The sequence below is a fragment of the Gekko japonicus genome, unplaced genomic scaffold, assembly GCF_001447785.1.
Source record: "Gekko japonicus isolate JY-2015 unplaced genomic scaffold, Gekko_japonicus_V1.1 scaffold4410, whole genome shotgun sequence".
NCBI lineage: Eukaryota > Metazoa > Chordata > Lepidosauria > Squamata > Gekkonidae > Gekko > Gekko japonicus.
In genome coordinates, this window is record NW_015163742.1 from 54,549 (window position 1) to 77,960 (window position 23,412).

The 23,412-nt window shown below is 46.8% G+C and overlaps 2 protein-coding genes across 2 annotated transcripts in view; one reads left to right on the forward strand and one right to left on the reverse strand.

Annotated features, from left to right (window-relative positions):
- The window catches only part of PDXDC1 (pyridoxal-dependent decarboxylase domain containing 1), a gene marked incomplete at its 5' end in the record, with an annotated part of 64,684 nt that extends 53,543 nt beyond the window's left edge, over nucleotides 1-11,141 (forward strand). The window contains 4 exons of the mRNA XM_015407887.1: nucleotides 1,887-1,979; nucleotides 5,196-5,292; nucleotides 8,763-8,867; nucleotides 9,678-11,141. Of these exons, the coding sequence (XP_015263373.1) occupies nucleotides 1,887-1,979; nucleotides 5,196-5,292; nucleotides 8,763-8,867; nucleotides 9,678-9,928 (546 nt within the window). The remainder of the gene's footprint in view (nucleotides 1-1,886; nucleotides 1,980-5,195; nucleotides 5,293-8,762; nucleotides 8,868-9,677) is intronic.
- A 7,179-nt stretch (nucleotides 11,142-18,320) lies between these two features.
- The window catches only part of LOC107107580 (protein N-terminal asparagine amidohydrolase-like), a gene marked incomplete at its 5' end in the record, with an annotated part of 17,082 nt that continues 11,990 nt past the window's right edge, over nucleotides 18,321-23,412 (reverse strand). Inside the window, 2 exons of the mRNA XM_015407888.1 lie at nucleotides 18,321-19,283; nucleotides 21,828-21,941. Coding sequence (XP_015263374.1) covers nucleotides 19,104-19,283; nucleotides 21,828-21,941 — 294 coding nt within the window. The remainder of the gene's footprint in view (nucleotides 19,284-21,827; nucleotides 21,942-23,412) is intronic.

Consider the following 23,412-nt stretch of genomic DNA (forward strand, 5'->3'; position numbering starts at 1 on the left):
CAGCAGCAGGCACTGAGGGGAAAGTAGGCTTCCCAGCTCTGAGTAGGGAAATACCTGGAGATTTGGGGGGTGGGTCCTGTGGAGGGCAGCGTTTTTTTGGGGGGGGGACTCAACAGGAATTTCCAAGCCTGGAGCTGGCAACCATACTCAGGACTGGGCCTAATGTGTTTTTCACAGAGCTGTAGAAAGGGTTTTGTTCCTTTGTCTCTTTACTAGCAGAACCAAGTTTGGTTGCCTAACGAGCCACTGAGGGAGAAGTTAGAATGCTTTGGCCAGTGGTTTCTATGGCATTCTATTCAGCTGAGGCCTCCCCTCTCCCCTCCCCAAACTCTGGCTTCCTTACCTGGAACTTGCAACCCTATGAGTCCTCACAACAGCCACTGAGGGAAACCTTTGTCCCACACTCAGGAGCTAAGCTAGAGAACTGTGTTCGTCGGGAGACACAGAGCTTCTGACAGAGAACAGTGCCTGACGGGAGTGGGTGGGAAAGAGGAGCACACCTGGCCAATGGCATGCCAGTAGTCTTGACTGGCAGCTGGCAGGCCAATGGCTGAGGGAGCGCATGCAATCTCACCACCCCATAGGCCAGAAGCCACTACCATTCAGCAATTATATATAAGAGAGATTAGCTACCTAGCTAGTTTATTTTGTATTTTTATCAGACTTACTGAAGATTAGAGTCATATGTGTAAAGTTATGGAGGTATAGTAGTGAGTAGGCTGTGAAGAGCAGAGGAAAATTGCTTGACTTGTTAGAGAGTGAACAGTGAGTGAACAAGTGAGCGTGTGTGAAGAGACAGAAATAAAGCTGGAATGACGATCTTTGAGTTCAAAAGATAAGTTGAGATTTTGGCTAAAAGCCTCCTTCCTTCCTTCCTTTTCCCTCCCTTTCTTCCTCTTAATTTTCCAGTTTTCCCCTAACTTCCCCTTTCTCCCACCTTATTTGTAAGTTTTATGTTTAAGTTTTATATTTATCTTTTACACTAAGACCACCCTTTATCTTGTGAGAGCCAGTTTGGTGTAGTGGTTAAGTGCGCGGGTTCTAATCTGGGAGAACCGGGTTTGATTCCCCACTCCTCCACTTGCACCTGGCTGGATGACCTTGGGCAAGCCGTAGCTCTGATTAGAGCTGTTCTTGAAAAAGAGCAGTTTCTGTCAGAGTTCTCTCAGCCCCACCTACCTCACAGGGTGTCTATTGTGGGGAGGGGAAGGAAAGGAGTTTCTAAGTCGCTCTGAGACTCCTTCGGGTAGTGAAGGGCAGGGTATAAATCCAATCTCCTCCTCCATCTCCTCCTCCTCCTCCTCCTCCTCTTCTTCTTCTTCTTCTTCTTGTGAAAGGGGCTTGGATGGTACTTAGTCTGGCTATATCTCACTCACACAACTCTATAAGTTACTATATGTGGTGGGGAGGGGCTGGCTTCATGTAGTTTTGTTGAAGAGGAAATATGTAGACACTGTCAAAGATTAAGTGACACCACACTAAAATTTCATGGTCTCTCTCAAGGTACAGGAGGCCCAGATGTCAAGCACAGGTCTCTGGAGTGGTGGCATGTACGTTTTCAGAACGAATACTGCAGCGCATGCCATTCCTGCAGAACATGCCTGGCTTGATGCAGCAAATAGAGTCCCAGGCAGGAACCCCTTCCACCATACAAGATCACGGAAAGCTGCTGCTTGTCAAAGTAGACAACAGCAAGTGAGGGAGGGAAGCAGTCTCACTCAGTACAACCAACTTCCAGATGTTTATTGAAATGTTATCAGAAAGCAGTTCTGTAGTGTTATTTAGATTGTTTTAATCAAGGCAGACCTGAGCTGGTTCTCCTAGGCCGGAATTAAAAAACAAACAGGCAAAGCACTAACACCCCATACCATCCTCTTTCTAATCAGCTGTTGGAAAACATGACAGAAATCGTGTGCAAAGGCATCCAGGAAGCTCAGGTTCAGCTGCAAAAAGCAAATGAGGAAAGACTCCTGGAAGAGGTAAGTGCCTTTGGGATAAAGCCGTTTCCTTGTAGCATTATGTAAATATGTCCGTATCGAAAGGTGCACGATGACTTTTGTCTATTAACCGTAAATTGCAACGATATATCACATTGAACGTGCCCTCTGAATACCTTGGAGCCAATAGTTTTCACTGATTCAACAGTGGCTTGGATCCTGCAGATTGATCTGCCACCAGTGTTCCCTCTAAGCTGAGTTAGTGTGAGCTAGCTCACAGTTTTTTAGCCTCCGGCTCACACATTTTTGTCTCCGCTCAGGAAGGAGGGCTCCAGAGCAGACTAATGTATGCAGTAGCCAAATCGCTCGCTCAAAACCTTAATGCCGATAAGCTCACAAAGTAGAATTTTTGCTCACAAGACTCTACAGCTTAGAGGGAGCATTGTCTGCCACCTCTCCTTTCCAGTGGGAACCCCCCCCAACCCCCTTTAAAAAGTTGCTTCTGAAGGTTAAGTGATGCAACATGGAAGGCTACAGACAGGAGGTTTGGTATGGGGGGCATTCAGTGGGACAGGATTGATCCCTTCTGTGCAGTGTTTATAGAATCCAAGCCATAGTGTTAAACCGTTTGATCTCCGCCATGTACTGCACTCCCATTCCTTTCCCTCTACTCAAGAACTGTTTTAACAGCTCCTTCATCAGTGCGAGCAGGTATCCCAAACTGGGTTACACCCCTGACTGTCTCCACAGGCAGGGCTATGCAAGTCATCCTTGCAGTGTCTTCCCTCAGAATGGGAAGTTGAAGGCACAAGCACAAGATCGCTCAGTCTCAAAGACCAGGGCTAGGTAATAGAAGAACAGCAAGTTGACCTTCAAGAAGACCAATTGCTCAGTCTCAAAGACCAGGGCTAGGTAATAGAAGAACAGCAAGTTGACCTTCAAGAAGACCAATTGCTCAGTCTCAAAGACCAGGGCTAGGTAATAGAAGAACAGCAAGTTGACCTTCAAGAAGACCAATTGCTCAGTCTCAAAGACCAGGGCTAGGTAATAGAAGAACAGCAAGTTGACCTTCAAGAAGACCAATTGCTCAGTCTCAAAGACCAGGGCTAGGTAATAGAAGAACAGCAAGTTGACCTTCAAGAAGACCAATTGCTCAGTCTCAAAGACCAGGGCTAGGTAATAGAAGAACAGCAAGTTGACCTTCAAGAAGACCAATTGCTCAGTCTCAAAGACCAGGGCTAGGTAATAGAAGAACAGCAAGTTGACCTTCAGGAAGACCAGATCACTCAGTCTCAAAGACCAGGGCTAGGTAATAGAAGAACAGCAAGTTGACCTTCAGGAAGACCAGATCACTCAGTCTCAAAGACCAGGGCTAGGTAATAGAAGAACAGCAAGTTGACCTTCAGGAAGACCAGATCACTCAGTCTCAAAGACCAGGGCTAGGTAATAGAAAAGCAGCAAGTTGACCTTCAGGAAGACCAGATCAATCAGTCTCAAAGACCAGGGCTAGGTAATAGAAGAACAGCAAGTTGACCTTCAGGAAGACCAGATCACTCAGTCTCAAAGACCAGGGCTAGGTAATAGAAAAGCAGCAAGTTGACCTTCAGGAAGACCAGATCAATCAGTCTCAAAGACCAGGGCTAGGTAATAGAAGAACAGCAAGTTGACCTTCAGGAAGACCAGATCACTCAGTCTCAAAGACCAGGGCTAGGTAATAGAAAAGCAGCAAGTTGACCTTCAGGAAGACCAGATCAATCAGTCTCAAAGACCAGGGCTAGGTAATAGAAGAACAGCAAGTTGACCTTCAGGAAGACCAGATCACTCAGTCTCAAAGACCAGGGCTAGGTAATAGAAAAGCAGCAAGTTGACCTTCAGGAAGACCAGATCAATCAGTCTCAAAGACCAGGGCTAGGTAATAGAAGAACAGCAAGTTGACCTTCAGGAAGACCAGATCACTCAGTCTCAAAGACCAGGGCTAGGTAATAGAAAAGCAGCAAGTTGACCTTCAGGAAGACCAGATCAATCAGTCTCAAAGACCAGGGCTAGGTAATAGAAGAACAGCAAGTTGACCTTCAGGAAGACCAGATCACTCAGTCTCAAAGACCAGGGCTAGGTAATAGAAAAGCAGCAAGTTGACCTTCAGGAAGACCAGATCAATCAGTCTCAAAGACCAGGGCTAGGTAATAGAAGAACAGCAAGTTGACCCCCCCTGCGCGATATCTGGCCCATGTGACTGGGGCCTTGGTAGGGCTGCACTTGATACATAGGTAACACATGGTCAGCAACACAGATATGTTCTTCTTGGTTGGGAAGTTCCAGGGACTTGATGCAGCCACTGCACCAGTGCATGGACTGTTGGAAACAGTGTCTGCACGTCCTGTTGACAGAAAGGCAGCCATCTTCCCCTGAAGCATTTTGGATCAAGGGAATTACAAGAAGCAGGCTTGCTGTATCAGGCTTTGGTGTGGACTTAATTGTTTTGGAAGTTTAAGCTTTTTAAAACAGCAACAGCCTAGTAAGCCCCCCCCCCAACCAGAAATCCTGTTAAAATTTCAAAAAACAAAATAAAACAGGAGACCCCAATCAAACATCACGAGCCTTTAAACGAAACATAGAACAAAACCTAGCACAAAACAAGAAGGTTTTTTTTCTGGCAGGTAACTGAAGTAATCCAAGGCACAGGCAGACTAGACCAGCCAGAGGTACACCCCCAGCAGCACCTTTGCTCTGATGTGCAGTCAAGCTGCAGCCAAGCCTGCTTTCTTCCCTCTTTGCACATGGTCAGAAAGCTATGGGCTATGAGATAATGATCTCAATTGGACAGACAGACAGCTTCCTCTCACATGTGATCCCAGCTGCATGAAAGAGCTGTCTCCCTCCCCTCCCTCCCGTTGTCTGTGGAAAACCCATTAAATGGTGAAAAAACAGGCCTGAGATCCTTAAAATGTCAGCCCCAGACATTGGACCAGATGCATCCCTATGTTTGGGTAACTCTTCTTGGTTTTCACCTGTGGTGTTAATTCACAACTAGCAAAGATCGTGCCGCAACTTTTAAATTGATACAAGGTGGTATTTTCATATCTTTCCTCACTGCTACTATAATTGGATATTTTATGCAGTGCTTGTCTTTCAGCCCAAAACATATTCTTATGTCTACAAAGTATGTTTATTTTTTTAAGACTCATTGTCTCGAAACACAAACTGTGCTGGTGCTAGAGAATGAGGGTGTCCCCCCCCCCCATCCACTTGTTTTCACAGGGGCTGCTCCGGCAGATTCCAGTTGTGGGTTCTGTGCTGAACTGGTTTTCTCCATTTCATGCTTCACCAAAGGGAAGAACATTTGACCTAACAGCAGGTGAGTTGGAATTAAGGTAAAGGTAAAGGTTCCCTTGCTCGAAAGCCAGTCAAATCCGACTCTAGGGTTACGGTGCTCATCTCCGTTTCAAAGCCGAAGAGCCAGCCCTGTCCGAAGACGTTTCCGTGGTCATGTGGCTGGCATGACTAGACACCAAGGCGCACGGAACGCTGTTCCCTTCCCACTGAAGTGGTCCCTATTTATCTACTTGCAATTTCTTGCTTTCGAACTGCTAGGTTGGCAGGAGCTGGAACTAGAGGCGGGAGCTCACTCCGTCATGCGGCACGCAGGTCTCGAACTGCTGAACTACTGACCTTCCACAGCCTGCAGTTCAGCATCTTAACCACTTGAGCCACCGCAGCTCCAGTTGGAATTAAACTGCACCAGTAATATTACCAATGAATATTTCAAAGCACTACCATGTTCAGGTGCAGTGGCGTTGGAGGATAGACATATGTTTAGAGAATAAAATACAGGGGAGGGGAAACAGTTTGTTCCCAAATTCTCTAATCTTCCTGGTCCTTAGATTTATTTATTTTTTACTGCATCCCATGTGCATGCAAGCGTCTTTCCACAGCACTGGACAGCGACAGCACTGAATCATTTACTTCACTTGTAGAAAGGCCTCTGTTCACTCTCTTGGGTCTCCCATTGAAAGAATCATCAACAGGTTAATCCCTCATTTGTCCCTCAGGGCAAGTGGTGGTTAGACAGTCTCCCAAGGCTGTGCCAAAAAGACTTACCTGGCTGTTTGTTTCTTAAAGAGGGATCTGCTGTATCTCACTAGAACCAGCAAGCCATGTGTTTAGTATGGGAAGGCTAACTAGAGTTGCTTTCCTCCTTGCATCTTGTGTTCCTATATTATTTGGCAGCACCCTACATCCATTAACACCAGAGTATGTGATGAGCTGTGGTGGCTCAAGTGGTTAAGACGCTGAACTGCAGGCTGTGGAAGGTCAGTAGTTCATCAGTTCGAGACCCGGGGTGCCGCATGATGGAGTGAGCTCCCGTCTCTAGTTCCAGCTCCTGCCACCAACCCAGCAGTTCGAAAGCAAGAAATTGCAAGTAGATAAATAGGGACCACTTCAGTGGGAAGGGAACAGCGTTCCGTGCGCCTTGGTGTCTAGTCATGCCAGCCACATGACCACGGAAACGTCTTCGGACAGGGCTGGCTCTTCGGCTTTGAAACGGAGATGAGCACCGCAACCCTAGAGTCGGACTCGACTGGCTTTCGAGCAAGGGAACCTTTACCTTTATGTGATGATTAAGAAGGCTGGGGGAGGTCGAGGGTTAAAGTGTGTTTATAAATTATTTTAGAGTCACAGGAGAAAAGGCAAATGGGAGATGAATAGGGTGTTTTGTATTCCCCACAAGGCTGAGTCCCATATATGAAAAATGGGGTCATCATTTCCAATTCAGTCTTTGAATTCCTGGTATTGGGAAAACTACATTAAAAGACATCTAATTTTTATTGCACTTTTATGCTTTTTTGCTCAAAGCGGACCCAGAACACCTTACAGAAATTTCCAAAGCAAACCAAATATTGACCATAACTCAAGCAAGGCAAAACAGATCATACAGATCCTATAGACAGGACCTCATTTGCTGCACTGGCCATCCTTAGGCTGGTAGCCAGAGAGAGACTAAGGGCCAAACCTTCAGATTCTGGTACATTAAACTAGGCCACACCTGAAGATAGAGGAAAAAACGAAATCAGCCGAGATGTTATTCAGCTGCTGCAAACAGGTTTTTCTTGATTTCTTCCCTTACCAACACAACACAAACATATGTCTTACATTCAGTCATTAAACTGGAAGAAATATTTTTTATATATTCACAGTCTTGGTGCAATATACAAGCAAGGAACCCATAAGGACTTGCAGAGTTCACCTCATTTCCATGTTATCTGATTCCTACATTATTTTCTGTTTATCTCCTCCTGGCAGCCCTAATATCCTCTGCCTTTTCCCCAGTCTCCTTTCTCCTTCCCACCCACCAACTTTCCTTGTCCCTCTAGACTTCAGCTTTATTTAATTAATTTATACTTCACCTTTCCCCAATGGGAAGGCTTCAAAGTAACTTATGTAGTTATCCTCTCCTCCATTTTATCTCCACAACAGCCCTGTGATATAGGTTACACTGACAGTGAGTGACGTCAATTCATGGCAGAATGAAGATGCAAACCTTGGTCTGACACACTAACCACTACACATACTGGCTCTTGTGCAGTGGCTGCTGTGAAATAGTAGTGAGACACCAGATGGTAACCACTGGGCCTTGATGAGTCAAGCACGTTGTGTGGTAGCAAGGCACCTTCCCAATGAGTCCTGTCTCCAGGGCAGGGGAGAGAAGAGCAAGGGTGGATTGGAAGGCCAAAACAGCCCAGAAAAGGGTCCTTCTGCCTTTTACTAACTAAAACCAAAGCTTGAAGGCTGGCATTGTTGTTTTGGTTGTCTAGTAACCCCCACAATAGCCTCTCAGAGGACATTTGTTTCTAACGTTTCTAATTTGTTTCAGAGGCCGGTTTGGTGCTGGTTCTTACCTTTAAAGCCCTGAATGGCCGGGGTCCGGCTTACCTAAGGGACCGCCTCTCCCCTTATGTTCCCTCAAGAGCACTACGATCAGGGAGTCTCCATCTCCTGGAAGTTCCAAGCCCCTGAGACGTTAAGTTTGCCCCTACTAGGGCCAGGGCGTTTTCGGTGGTGGCTCCTACCTGGTGGAACGAGCTCCCGGGGAAAATCCGGGCCCTGCGGGACCTTGTGCTGTTCCGCAGGGCCTGCAAGACGGAGCTCTTCCACCAGGCTTTCGAGTAGGAGCCGCCGCCACCACTATTCCACCACCGTGGTACTGTTCCACCATTTACCCCTACTATAGGGGGTATGCGTTGCCTGGCGGAAGCAGGTAGAACATAATTGCTGGAGTCCTCGCTTCTTAATAAAGCTGGCCGTCGAATTGGGAGCACCTTAAATATTGTCTATGGGATTTTATTGTGGATGTTTAACGCTGTTTTATTGTATTTTACCAATTTAACCTGGCACTAGCCGTATGTTAGCCGCCCTGAGCTGTTTGGAAGGGCTGGATATAAATCCAAAATAAATAAATAAATAAATATTTCCATTATTGGGAAACAATCCTTTTTTATAATTCCTTTTGGATTTTTCTGCAAACCCCCGCGGTTATTCTCAGGTTTGTTGAAACATCTGTCTTTTCTGTTCATGGTCCCAGTCTTGGGATTTTGGTATCCACAGATGGAGCCATGTTGAGAATTAGATATGTTGATTGTTGAAAAATAAGGGAACTAAAATACTGCTCTTGCCCAAGATCCCCTGGCTTTTGTCCTTTACGTTTTCTCTTAATCACTTTTTCCCTTATTCATTTCTGCAGGCAGAAGGAAGCCCTAGCCCACAATAGCAGGTTTTTAGTTGTGGCAGGGTACCTGGAGTTGATGGCATGCTCTCTTTCTTTGGCAGGTTCTCTTGCATCAACAGAGCCCACTTATGTATCCAAAGTGCAGGGTACTGGGGTCACCCCGCCTCCAACTCCCACATCTGCACAAACAAAGCAGAGGTTGCCTGGTAAGTCTTCCTCATCCATCCTGTTTTAGAAAGGTTACTAACAAGACGTGTTTCGCTGGTCTCGGTAGGCCTTTAGCACTTAGGATACCGTCATGTCAAAATGCTTTTTTGCCCTAATATTGTGCCCTAATATTAACTGTGGCAACTGGACACAAATCATCAGTATGAAATCTCTTGCTTTTTGAATGATTGTTGAAAGCCATTTTGGGCAGTAGACACACAAGACTACTTTTTAAAACACTCAAAAGATCGCCGGCTGTTCTTCTCCTCGGTTTGTGGCCCTGTGACGGTCCTCCTGAAAAAGTTAAAAAATTATTCAGTATTCTTTCCACAGCGGCTAAAATTCTAATTGCAAAGTATTGGAAAGATACTAAGGTGCCAAATATAACTCAGTGGTGGTATAAATGGGATCTATTCATGCTGGACAATTTCTCAATTTATCACTCCAATAACCAAAATGAGAGTGACTTTTCCAACCCTCTAAATATCTGGTACCCTATCTTAGATAAAATAGACATTGATACCTTTGATTGGGAAACTATATCTAAAGCCAAATACAAGTTACTGGTATTTGGTTAGTCTAGATTTCCTAAGTGAGACCCTTTTTTTATATATATTGACTTTTTATGCTTCTATTCACTGTGTAATCGTTGACAAAGAGTCGCCATTTTGTATTGTGGTTTTTTATAGTAATTTTTTTTTAATAATTAAAAAAAAACAACCACTCAAAAGATCCTAACGTCAGACCGCTAAATACAAAGAGGTTTGCCATGTGTGTGTCGTCTAACCCTACAAACCCTTTCATTTCAGGCCAAAAACGGTTTAAAAGGTCCATGAAGGGCTCTGACGGATTGAGTGAGACTAGTTCTGTCAGCCACACTGATGACTTGGCCAGAGGAGAGCCGCAGCTGGGCACTTCCTTTGCAGGACAGGGGGACCCCGAGTTGCCCGAAGGGGGTGTGCATCTGACAGAGGAATCAGCTGAAGACTCCACAGGGGAAATGGTTCAGTCTCTGGGAAACACTGGCACTAAATCAGAGGAACAAGAGAGTCTCAGATAAGGATCTAGCCCCCCCCGTCCCCTGAGACTTTGTACAGAAGCAAAGGACTTTATGCAGAGCAGCGGAATTTCACAGTGCATTTAAAAAAAATGTGAATAGTGCCACAGTGTGTCCAGTAATAACTACTGTTCCTTGTGTTTTACTGGAGAATTTGCACAAATTTTAGTGGAAATAGTTCTTCTCTACTTGTTTTTTTTTCCTCTTCCCCCCTCACTGTTGTTTCCTGCACTAGTCACAGCTGCTGTTTGTATTGCTAAGGCAGTGAGACTTAGACACACGGCATCATCTTTTTTGGAAGGAAACCTGCAAGTGATAATTCCAGCAGGTCTCCAGGTGATACTTTGCTGATATTCCTCTTTTTTTTTTTTTAGCCTTTTGTTGGCTCAATGATCTGTTGCACTTGGTACTTTTATTTTCATTTTATTTTTTGTAAAATTGATCCATTGTCTCATTATATTAAATAAACCTATCAGTCGCTCGCACTCCTTTGTCAAACTACAAAACACAAAATAAATGAAATATTGTTCATTTACTGGCCTTTTAACTTCCCATTTTGTGTTTTTAGTTCTTGTTTAAATTGTTGTTCAATATTGTAAATACCAACCAAATTATTAGTTTATGGTTGCTTCTCCTAATAAGGTTTGATTGATAAAGTGCAAACCGAATTCATGTCTTCCGTGCGTGGTTTATTTGGTGTGGTGACTTGAATTAACTCTGGTACTGAAAGAAAAGTGGGGGATAAAGTTGTTAATGTAAAATCTAAATGTTTTTACAACTGAAATGGTTTCAGCCAGTACTTCTGCTGGAAATAGGTATTTAATGCAGATGCTTCCCAAATGCTTTGGTGGCTGTTTTCAGTTGTGTCTTTGTGGTCAGCCATAATTATGCAAACGGATTTTGATATGCTTTGTTAAGATTCTGTACTTTTCTAATAAAATAAAATGTTTTAAAGCAAAAAAAGAACAAGATATCAACACCTCCAAATCATTACAATGGTTGCTTGTTTATTTAAGGAGTTTTCTACGTACACAACAAATTACATATTTGACAGATCTCTTGAAAATACAGAGAATCTCCCAATAGTTTACAGTTCAAATAAAACACCTTGAGTCTACATAACAAATTGTTTCTTTAGCCCAACCACTCATAGAATCTCGACCACAATTCTTCAAAAGTATCTTCACCTTTTTCTTTTAACAGGGTTGTTAATTTGTCCATTTCAGATATATCTAATAATTTCTGTATGAATTCTTCCCTTGAAGGTATTTTTTCTAATTTACAACATTTGGCTAATAAAATCCTCACTGCAGTCACTATATGTATAATCTGGTGTTTTTCTGGTTTGTTGTACATCTCTGGGATAATATTTAGTAAGAATAGCTCTGGTTTAAGGGGTACTTCTTTATTATTTCTTGTATTATTGATTGTATCTTCCTCCAATATTTTTTTGCTTTATCACAAAGCCACCACATGTGAAAAAGGTCACTACATTTTGCTTACATTTCCAACATATGTTAGTTGCTTTCTGTTAACATTTAGCTATTTTAACTGGTGACATATGCCACTTGTAAAACATTTTATAAATATTTTCCTTAAGTGGAATCGAACTGGTAAATTTTATATTAGTCTTCCAAACCTTGGACCATTGTTCTAGATTTATACTATGTCCCAGATTTTGTGCCCAGGTAATCATAGATGGTTTAACCACCTCATCTTGCAGATTATAATCCAATAAAAAGGTATAAAGTTTCTTTATCAGTTTTTCCTCGGTACATATCCATACTTTATCTAACTCTGTTGGTTTTTCATAGATACCTTTTATCTTTACTGTATCTTGATTCCAGTTGTAATCGTTCCCACCATGACAAAATAGGGCTTTGTTCTTGAGGCAGCTCAGGTATCTTCAAATTAAATGGATGGCAAACATGCTGACTCTGTCAATGTTGCAACCTCCCCCGACAGTCACTGCTTCAGTTTTTGATATTGTTCAAATGGATACTTCAACAGTGGTCATCCTCCCAATGACTTCGATCCTGTTGCAAGCAGCTAAGGCCCCGTGGCCTCATCCAGCTTCCCCCCATCTCTAGCTGTAGAATCGACCATATGTATCGGGTCCAAGAGACGAGTCCTTTTCACCCACCTGGGGGTAGCAGATGTGTTTTGGGACTGGAATGCCAGGACCCAGAGTGCAATGACAGCAGGACTGTTCTAGAACTGCAGTGACAGGCCCCAAAGTGGAATGACAGCCCCAGGGGATAATAGGAGTTTTCTGGGACTGCAAGGAGAGACCACAAATTGGAACCACAGCCCCTGGAAGTAGCAGGAGTATTCTGGGACTGTGGGCGTCTGTGGGTGAGTTTTGTGTTGTTGCAGAGTCCTGGCTGCTTGAGACAGGGTGAGAAAGGGTCATTGTTCAACTGTAAATTGGGTTGCCTGGGTGAATTTGAATAGCTGCTGGCCCCGCCCTCTGCTGGGTGAGGCTTATGTTTAAGGCAGCACCTCGCCAGAGGCAGAGCTGATCCAGCTGAGGTCTGAGAAGGAACAGAAGACAGCTGCTAGAGGGGTGAGTGTTTTTTTTATTTGCTTTCAGCTGAGGTGGTTTAGCTGAGGGTACTGTGGGGGGGGCTGTGCTTGGGAGCGTGTGGGTGAGTTTTGAGTTGTTGCAGAGGAGTCCTGGCTGCTTGACATGCTGTGAGAAAGGGTCATTGTTTGACTGTAAATTGGAATGCCTGGGTGAATTTGAATAGCTGCTGGCCCTGCCCTCTGCTGGGTGAGGCTTCTGTTTAAGGCAGCACCTCCCCAGAGGCAGAGCTGATTCAGTTGAGCTCTGAGAAGGAGCGGAAGATCAAGCTGCTAGAGGGGTGAGTGTTTTTTTATTTGCTTTAGCTGAGGGTACTATAGGGGGGCTGTGTTTCGGAGTGTGTGGGTGAGTTTTGAGTTGTTGCAGAGTCCTGGCTGCTTGAGATAGGGTGAGAAAGGGGCATTGTTTGACTGTAAATTGGATTTCCTGGGTGAAATTGAATAGCTGCTGGCCCCACCCTCTGCTGGGTGAGGCTTCTATTTAAGGCGGTACCTCTCCTGAGGCACGAGCCTCTGGCACATGCCAAAGGGCTCTTCACCTGTGGCTCTTAGCCTAGGGACTCTGTAAGAAGCCCAGGAAGAGCAAGAAAGCCAAGGCCCTAGTCGACTGGTGTTCCCAGTAAGGTAAGTGGACTGACAAGGAGAACCACATAAATACAAAGGGTTTTAAAAGGGGGATAATATATAATTATTATTTTAAAAGCAATTATGAAACCAGAATGCCACCAGGGGGTTTGGGGCTATCCAGTGTTTTGCATGAAGTGTCATATGTATGACTGTCTGCCCACTGGAGAGAAGTCTTGGGTGTGTGCCCAATGCAAGGAGCTCCTGGTTCTCAGGGAATGAGTTTGCTCCCTTGAGGCCAAGGTGGCTGACCTGGAGAAGCAGTTAGGCGCATGCAGAAGACTCTCGGGGGCTTGTTAGATATGTCCCACTCTGAATCTGGCAGCCTCGCCGCTGTCAGGCAGCATGAGGGTTGAGGGGAAATAGGGCACCGTGCTGCAGAAAAGGGGAACGTGCCCTCAGAAGGGACCTCTTCTTCAGCTGGTGAACGGGTATCCTTTCACACCAAGGAACCATCCCTTGGCGAGGGGGGGGAGGACTCTTGGTAGTTGGTGATTCGATCCTTAGGCAGGTAGACAGCTGGGTGGCAAACTCGTGTACTGACCGTATGGTGACTTGCCTGCCTGGTACAAAGGTAGCGGACATTAAGAGTGTTCTAGATAGGCTGGTAGATAGTGCTGAGGAGGAGCCAGTGGTCGTAGTACATGTTGGCACCAACAATGTGGGGAAATGCAGTTGTGAGGTCCTGGAGAAAAAATGTAGGCTGCTAGGCAGGAAACTCAAGGCCAGGACCTCCAAGGTAGCCTTCTCAGAAGTGCTACCTGTTCCACACACAGGGCCGAAGAGACAGGCACAGATCAGGAGTCTCAATGCATGGATTAGAATTGTCCATTGAGACTGTGGCTAATGATATGGACTGCCTGGCAAGGTCTCAAGGCAGGAAGAGGAAGGTTGCAGGCTTAACATATATGGGAAATTATAGGTGTTTATATACAAATGCTAGAAGTGTCCCGAGGTAAAATCAGGGAGTTGGAATGCTTCAGAAACTTGGTGGGATGAGGAAAATCAGTGGGATGTGTTATAAATTATATCGGAAGGATGGGGGGAGGGAAGGGTTGGAGGTGGGGTGCCTCTGTATACAGGCCAGTAAGATTGAGAGGGTAAGAGAATTGGATTCACTTGTGGAACTGCTATGGCTTAAAATGGTGGGCCCAAAAAGAAGCTTAACACTGGGAGTTTATCGCCCACCAGATCAAAAGATAGAGGAGGATTATAAAATGATGAATGAATTAAAGATAGCGGCTATACGAAGTAACTGTGTCGTAATAGGTGATTTTAACTACCCACACACTGATTGGGCGAGCTGGAGCGCCACTCCGGGAGCCCAGGCGCCGGAACAAATGGTGGTGGCAGCAAGCCTTACCCCCAGCTTCCCGCGCTGTGGCCCCCTGCTGCTTCCCCAGGCCAGCGCCGAAGCGCTGCGGCCCGTGGTAGGGCAGAAGAGGCCCCCCCACCGCCTCCCTGGGCCAGCGCCGGAGCGCTGCAGCCCGTGAGAGGGCAGAAGAGCTCCCCCGCCGCCTCCCCGGGCCAGTGCCAAAGCGCTCACCGGGGGGGAGGGTCTGGTCTCACCTGCCAGGCCGATGGGCAAAGAAGTTTTGTTGGCGGGGGATGGAAGTCGTGTCTTCCTCCAAGCCTGGGCGCCTCTCTGGTGGGTGCAGTGGCAAGAGAGCTCTCCCAGTGCTGCTGCAGCTGCCAGCCAGGCCCCCTTGCCAGTCGCTGAATACTCCTGTGCGGCCCCTTCGCCGAGGCACAGCAGTCTGGTCAGGGGAGGGGGAAGCCCTGCGGTGCGCTGGGCTGCTGCCGCTCACCCACTGATCCTCCTTGGGGGTGCAGATTGGGTGCAAATTCCGATGGGCCGTTCTGCCGCAGCAGAAAGACACTTGGGAGCATAGCAGCCAGCCCAGCAACAGGGAGGAAAATGGAAGGCAGCTCCCTGTCTCATGGGGGGGGGGCCTTGGCCGCGGGAGCCCCCTTGCTAAAAATGGGGAGCTGGCTCTTCCCGGACTTGTGGGTGCCTTCGCCTTCCTCTTGACCCCTGAGATGGAAGGAAGGAGGAGAGGTAGGTGGCGAGGTTGGCATGCGTGTCATGCCCCTTCGCCCACCCTCCCGGATGCCACCCTGACTGGATTTGGGCACGGGGGTAGGGGAAGTCAACTAGCCAGCAAGCAGGGGGAGCGCTGGGCAGGTGCCAGCAGCCACATGCTGATGCAGCCTGCCCCCGTTTTTTGTTTGTAATACAAGGCAGAACAGCGGCCAGTTTCAAAGACCCTGATGGAGAAGCTCATTCTTCAGGAATCAGACGCCGCTTAATGGGTTAAAACAAGGGTATTTTCGTAGAAAAAGAGCTGCAGGAGCTCATTAGCATATGGTATGCTAATGAGCTACTCGGCTATTAGCATATGCCACCGCCCCCTGACATCTTCCTTTCCCCAGCTGGCCTGGGGGGGGGAGCAAAGAGAGAAGGGGTTTAAACTTTAAACCCCTTCTCACTAGAGTTGGGCCACAGAAGGAGGAAAGAGGAAAGGAAAGAGAGAGAGTAAAGAGAAGGAAAGAAGGAAGGAAAGAGGGGATGCAAAGAGAGAAGGAAAGAGGGAAAGAAAGAAGGAAAGAAGGAGGTAAAGAAAGAAGGGAAGAAGGAGGGAAAGGAGGAAAAAAGAAGGCAGGAAAGAAAGAGAGAAAGGAAGGAGGAAAAGGAGAGAAGGAAAGGAGGGAATGAAAGAGAGAAGGAAAGGAGGAAAAGAGAGGAAGGAAGAGAAGGGTCTCCAACCACCCCCCATTAAGCCCCTGCCACCCCCACCCCCGCAAATCCCTTACCGCTTCGGTGGGGTTTGGCGAAGCCGGCGACAGGGCTGAGTGTCCCCCGGGCCACAGTGCTTCTGCGCGGGCCCGGGGGCGAGGTTTTCCGGGCCTCCCCCAAGCGGCTACGCTTCTGCGCAGGCTCGGGGGACCTGGGGGTGGGGCTCTCCGGGCCTCCCCCGAGCCGCATTGTTTCTGCAGGACAAGAAAAGGAAGAGGAGAATCTTTCAAGTCCCTCCTTGGTTAGTCCCAGAAAAGAAGGCATGCCAGGAAAAGACTACAGGAAAAGGTACTTCCAGAGGGCTCAAGGGTAGAGTAGAAGCGTCACGTGAAAGCACCAATCCGTAAAGAACAACATGAAGGACTATATGACCTATAAATTGCATCAGGACTGAGGCTAAGGTTTAAGTATTTCCTTACAACCCACTTGTTAAAAAAGGGATGTAAGGCACTTTATTTCATTTGACACGGGAGGAAATCAAGAAAAGCAGCACCTGAATAACATCTGGGTTTTATTCTCTTCTCTACTTGCAGGTATATCAGTTTGGGTATGGCCAGAAACATGAGCAAGAATCCTTAGACTCTGGCTACCAGCCTAGGGCTAATGACAGTAAAACAGGATGGTTGGTCTAGATTTTTTGATGTGCTTTGGAAATTCCTATAGGTCCCTGAAGCATAAAAAACATTACTTACCCTTTAGTTGTTTTCCAGATGTAAGGAATTCAGAGACTCAACTGGAAATGATTCCTGGTTTTTTATATGTGGGATAAAAAGTCACAGGGAATACATGGGGGATACCCGATTATTCTCTACCTGCCCAGTTCTCCTTTGACTCTGAAATAACCGATTAATGTACTTTCTCTCCCTCTCTCTTTCGCTCACACACATGTATACAGGGGTCGTTTCGTAGAAAAAGAGCTAGGGGAACTCATTAGCATAACTCATTAGCATATGCCACACCCCCTGACATCACCAGAAGTGTGTCATAAGGCCACACACCCCGCCCCCAACGGTCCCGGCCGCCGCCGGCGGCCTTGCAGCTCCACTGCTGAGCCCCATGAGGGGCCCGGCGGTGGACCTGCAAGGCTGGCGGGAGTGCAAGGAAGCCCCGCCAAGGCCCTCCCTGGCCCCAGGCAGGCAGGGGTGGGGAGAGGCAGGGAGGAAGCAACTTACCCTCCCTCTTCTCCTGCCTCCTCCTGGCTGAATGAGGGCCAGAAGCGGGGCGGCCGGAAGCAGGGGGCGGGGCTTCGTCATGTGCCCCGCCCCCCGTACCTCACCCGGGGGGACTGCGATCCCCCGCGATATGACCTCTGCATGTATATACAAACACATGATGCAGGGTTTGGGGTCTGGGGGAAAGCAACTCTAGTCAGCCTTCCCATACGAACCACCCAGCTCGCTTGTGCAAGTGGGATTCAGCAGATCCCTTTTTAAGAAACAAATAGCCTTGGAAGGCTGACTAATCACCACATGCCCAAAGGAGTCTCAAAGCAGCTTACGGTCGACCTTCCCTTCCTCTCCCCACAACAGACACCCTGTGAGGTTGATGGAGCAAAGTCACCCAGGAGGCTTCATGTGGAGGAAGAGTAGGGAATCAAACCCCGTTCTCCAGATTAGTCTGCTACTCTCAACCACATACTTGCCCTCAGAGGCCTTTCCGCAAGCAAAGCTCCAGTGCTGAACCACAGGCCATCCAAAGCTGTGGAGACAGGCTGGCATACACTGAAAAACTTAAAGACTAAAAAGAGCAGAAATTCTGGAAACAGACTATCCCATTCAAAAAAAATATTTTTTTACTTCTGTAAGCACAGTTCTAAATATTGGTTGGTAACATTACCAAATGTAGAAGTCTCTTGAGAGTCCCTTGGACTGCAAGAAGATCAAATCAGTCAGTCCTAAAAGAAATCAACCCTGACTGTTCCCTGGAAGGCCAGATAAGGAAACTGAAGCTCAAATACTTTGGCCACCAAATGAGAAGGGAGCCCTCACTGGAGAAGATCCTGATGCTGGGAAAGATTGAAGGTCAAAGAAGACGGGGACGGCAAAGGATGAGATGGTTAGACAGTGTCATAGATGCAACGAACATGAAATTGAGCCAACGTCAGAGGACGGCGGAAGACCGGAAGGCCTGGCGTGACCTGGTCCATGGGGTCACGAAGAGTCGGACTCGACTGTGCGACTGAACAACAACAAACATTACTGGTACAGTTGAATTTAATCCCACCTGTTCTTAGGTCAAACACTTTGCTGATGAATAAAAACAGAGAAAACCAGGGCAGCATGGAATGCAACATATACAATCTTAAATGCAGATATCGTGCTCTTATATGGAAAGGGATGAAAAAACAAACAGTGCTACTGTGGGAATAAAAATTTTTTCCACTCTATGTGCCCCAATGTGTTTTCCACAAAAACAATATTTCCCAATACTAAAAGACATGTTAAAAGGTTATACGTGTAAAGAAAAAATGTTTTTAAATGGTGCAGGTTAGTTTTGATAACTTTTCTGTTTGCAATGGATTATTGCTCCTCTATTTTTGTCCTCTTATATGTTTACATTGTTTTGCAAGACATCACAATGCACTTCGTACATATTTTTCATAAATATATTTACATAAAATATTTTTTCTGTACACGTATAATCTTTTAACTTGTCTTTTAGTATTGGGAAATAAATCTTGTGTCTTTTGTTTATTTTAATGTTTATATAGACTCCCCCTCCAAAAAAAGCGCTGAGCAAAACACATTGGGGCACATGGGGTGAATACAATTTATTTCCACGGCACCACTGTTTTGTTTCCTGGCTTCATTGGTGCAGCCCTTCTTCTTGCTGTCTTAACAGAATGATGCTGTCTAGGTAAATCCATTGTTACATTATTGCAAGAATAGCTGGTGGGTGAATCCGGTCACTATGATGTTACTGCAATAATATCTTTGTTGGATCCACCTAGGTATTGTCAGATTGTGATGCCTGCGCCTAGACAGCCTGCTGTGCAAACGAGTATTAAACCACGTATTGTGGTCTACTTGCGCAGTAGAAAATTAGGCATAATACATTATTTTCTGTATCATGCCTCTTAGGCCACATATGTATATTGCAACACATTTCTGTAGTCCAACTGAGTCTCTGACTGTGAGCTCGTTGTTTAGTAATCCATCACTTCTCCTCTGCAGGTTAGGTTTGCTCAGAAGAAGCCCTCTCCCATAGGCCATCTTTGTTCTTTATATAGATCCAAGGTTTCCTGCTGGGGAACAGGGTCTTATCGGGGAACGGATGCTCTTTCAAACACAACAGTGTTGCTCGGATGTGGGGAACGAAATGGGGTGGTTCAGCCTGAGGTGACGTGGAAAGATTCTGCAAAAAGGAAAGGAAAAGAAAACCATTTAAAACGGAGGCCTTTTCTTGAGTCAGACCATGTGTCTATATAGCTTCGTGTTATTGACTCTGACTGAGAGCTGTTCTCCAGGTTGGAGATTGAGCCCATGCCTTTCTGCATGGGTACACTAACAGGGAAAACATGATTCACCGATCTCCTTGGCTCTTTGCCTCTGCTCCGGATCTATTCCCTGTTAAAAGGATCAGGCGACAGGGAAAGACTTGGAAAGCCGCTGCCGATCAGAGAAGATGAGAGTCGCCTTAAAAGGCAGGACAGTATGGCCGTGATTTAGAAATGTTTAAAAGCTACATCTAGGCCTCGGCCACACGGGCAGGAAAATGCGGGGTATGTGTGTGTGTGGCTGTTTGCCCCAGAGCAAACTAACGCGCAACTGCGCGATCAGGCGTCGGGTTAAGGTCCCGTCGAGCTCCCGTGGTTAGGGGGGAGGTGCCGATCACAGACGCGGCAAAGAAGTGGAGCGGCGCGGCAAACGGGGTTGTTTTGTTTTTAAAACTGAAATGTGCTCATGCTCCATTGGGTGCTTGTGTGCATCCGTAGAGACTTGGGGGGGGAAAAACCTTTTTGCGAGGGGACATGGGCGGGCGCCGGAACTACCACCGGAAACGCGATCAGATGCCCGCCCTTGCCCCGCGGTTTCCGGAAACTAGTACCTCCGAGGTACTAGTTTTTTACCCCGCATCTTCGGCGGGAAGCCTCGGGTGCACCACGGGAGCTCTATGCTTCCCAGATGTGGCGGTGAGATCGCGCCCAGAAAATCCGCCTATCTTCCGTCTCTCTAGCGTGCCTAATGCTCCGTGTGACCGGGGCCCTAGTACACTGTAGCAAGCAAATTAAAAGGCATCTGTGTTGCCATGAAGACTTTTAATATCACTGCCCTTGCTGGACTGTGAAGAGTGCGTGCCAGGGCAATGGACAGAGCTGTGGTTCTCAGTGAAGTGCCCTATGCTGGACTATGGACTGTACACTGTGGCCAAGGGAAGCCTTGTGCCATGAACACGTGCCAAGCCAGATGTGGACCCAGGACTACAGAAGAAAGTGCCCCTGCACCCTCTGTAGCCACACAAGCACCGGGATGCAGACCAACAGCCCTGGCCTCCATGAACACAGAGACAGCAGCAGCCCAGACATTCCTAAACAGAGGCCACGAAGGCATCTCATCTCCATCATGCAGCATCTTTCCCCCCACCCATGAATGTTAGCTTCACCTGAAAAGTAACACATTCTTCTTTCTCATGAGTCATCCTACAACAAAGGCTGCTGCCCAGCTAAAGACAAAAGGATTAAGCCTTCCTGCCACCCATCCAGAGAAGCATCAAGTCAAGCATTGGCTCTTAATGTAAAGCACCGAATCTTGGACATGATTGGATCCTCCTTTCCTTCCCCTTGTCTCTCACCTACCGCAAGGTGTCACTCCAATTAAGCCCATCAACCCTAAGTTGCCCAACCGTCATTTCTTTTGTCTTAGCCTTCCTGAGATATTATTCTTTTTGTCTGGGAACCTGTGACCACATGACTATGGCCTCAGGACACAATTTGGCTATTTAAGGTGAACTCCCCCTGAGCTCACTCTCTTCTCTACCTTCTTGGGTCCATTCCTGATCATTTTGGCTCCACGTGTGTCACTGGCCGGCTCACACTCCACACACCCCCCCTTTAGTTACTCTTTCGCTGCAAGATCTGCTCATCACGTTGGACAGGTAACATATCACCCCCCAACGATACTTCCTGCTAATGCAAACATCTCTATGATTTCAACTCTAATTTCCTAGCTCCGTATTGTGTGTGTGTTTGCAGTGATTATTGGATGCTTTAAAATCTTAAGTAAAAGACCAATTATTTCATTCAACCTGGTCTCCTCATCTATTCGTGGGCTCTGGGGATTCTGACTCTGGTATACAAAGGTTATGTTCCTGCGCTATATGCCAATTGCAATTTGTTGGATCCCCAAGCATCGAGAATAAATCCACGTTTTCAAGGAAAGCAAAATTTATTTCAAAGCATTGGAAAGACACTCAAACACGTTCTTTGTTAGAACTAACTACAAACGGTTAGGACAAGCATAATAAAGGGATTTGAAACAGGTACAGAACCAATGGGTCACCTTCCCGCTGGCGGGTGAACGAAAACGGTTTCGCGCTCATTCCCTGAGAACCAGGCTATCTCCAGACATAACACAGGTGCAGTTCCCAGGCTCTAAAAACAACAAGCTGGCAGTGAAGCGAACTCCCCCAATACATCCTCCAGTTGTTTGGCTTAGGCATTACAGCAGAATAAAATAGTGGCGAACAGGCAAGGGGGGGGGTGCGCAACTGTACAAAGATACAAGTAACACAGAACACCATGGCAGCTTGCTGACACAATTTAATAGTCATAATTCCCCAAAGTTTAAATAATTTAAATAATAAGGCAATTTGGGTAATATCTGTTAAAGGGAAGGTTGGGAGGTCATGAAAAGGCAACAGCTGCAGACCACCCTTTTCTACGGCCATCTCATCCATTACCTGCAATAAGTACTCATCGTTCTGTTCTAGCCAGAAATCCGTATGAGGAAAAGGCACCCAGAAGTAAGGACCGATGCAAAGTTGCTCCTTTCTGGAGTCATAAATGTTAACCATCTACAACAAAGGGGGAAAGTACATACTCAGAAAGTGCTGATGCAAGGAAGAAATGCATTTATCACAAGCAGGGCCAGAAGCCTTGGTGGAAGAATGCATGCACTGGTTGGAAAATACTCTCTTAAAATACACAAATAAGCTAGCGTACTTATGAAACGCAGAGTCGTGTAGTGGTTAGAGTGCTGAGCTAGGATCTGAGAGACCCAGGTTCAGATCCCCACTCTGCCATAGAAGCTGGCCAGGTGACTGTGGGTCAGTTATACTCAGCCTAACCTACCTCACAGGGTTGTTGTGAGGATAACATGGAGAAGGTGTTGTAAGCCACTTTGGGCCCCCACTGGGGAAGAAGCGAGTATATAAAAAAGTACATAAAGAAACAAAGAAGCACCCCAATGTACCATCTTTTTCAGTAACGCACGAGCCAGAAGAGAAGGCCAAGAGCACAAGCCAGAGAAAGCCAAGCCTGATAACACTTTATACGAAGTAGCATGCAGTCAGGATACTGGTCTACTCTGGCAGGCAGGGGCTCAGAAGTTCCCAAAAGGAGAAAGAAATGTTGCGGGGGGGAAACTTGCTCTTCCAAATCCAGTAAGTTCTACGTTAAATAAATGAGACACTGTCCTAAGGTTCAAAAAGTGATAAACAAGCCCATAGTCTTGCTATAAATAAATCAAGCCAACGGGGCTAAATCAAATGACACAGTCATGGCCCAACACAGAACATCAGGGGCTCAAGGTGTGTACGTAAGCCAAGGCCTCTCCCCAACCCACACACAGAACTTCAAATGTGGAGACGCCAGGGCTTGTGGTTCATAACGCAGGGCTTTGCCCTGGCCTCCTCTAGCGACTGAGAAGCCCCAGAGCTGGGGGGCTGCTTGCTCCTCCACCTGGATATTGCGTTAGTGTCCAATAACAGGGGGATAGGTTAGTCTAATGTTGGTTTCCTAGATAACAAAGTCCCAGGTTCAAATACCTTATTAACGGCCTGGCAGTCTGCCTATCCTCTGACCTGCTCTCCATGCCGATATCAAGACTCTGCACACGCTCCCAGGACTGGGCGGTTCTTTGACTGGGGGTCTCTCCCTATTACACCCTCATCTACAGGGTTAGGCTTCAATGCCAGCAGGCCTCCAGAGAGTAATCTGTTGCCTCGCTGGCCCCTCCTGCCCTCCCAGACTTCTCCAGCTCTCGGTCTTCCTGCCCTCCCTCCCTCCCTCCCACTCTGACCTTTTGTCAGGGGTCGTTTCGTAGAAAAAGAGCTAGGGGAACTCATTAGCATAACTCATTAGCATATGCCACACCCCCTGACATCACCGGTAGTGTATCATAAGGCCACACCCCCTGACATCACCGGAAGTGTGTCATAAGGCCACACACACCGCCCCCAACGGTCCCAGCCGCCGCCGGCGGCCTTGCAGCTCCACTGCATGAGGGGCCCGGCGGTGGACCTGCAAGGCCGGCGGGAGTGCAAG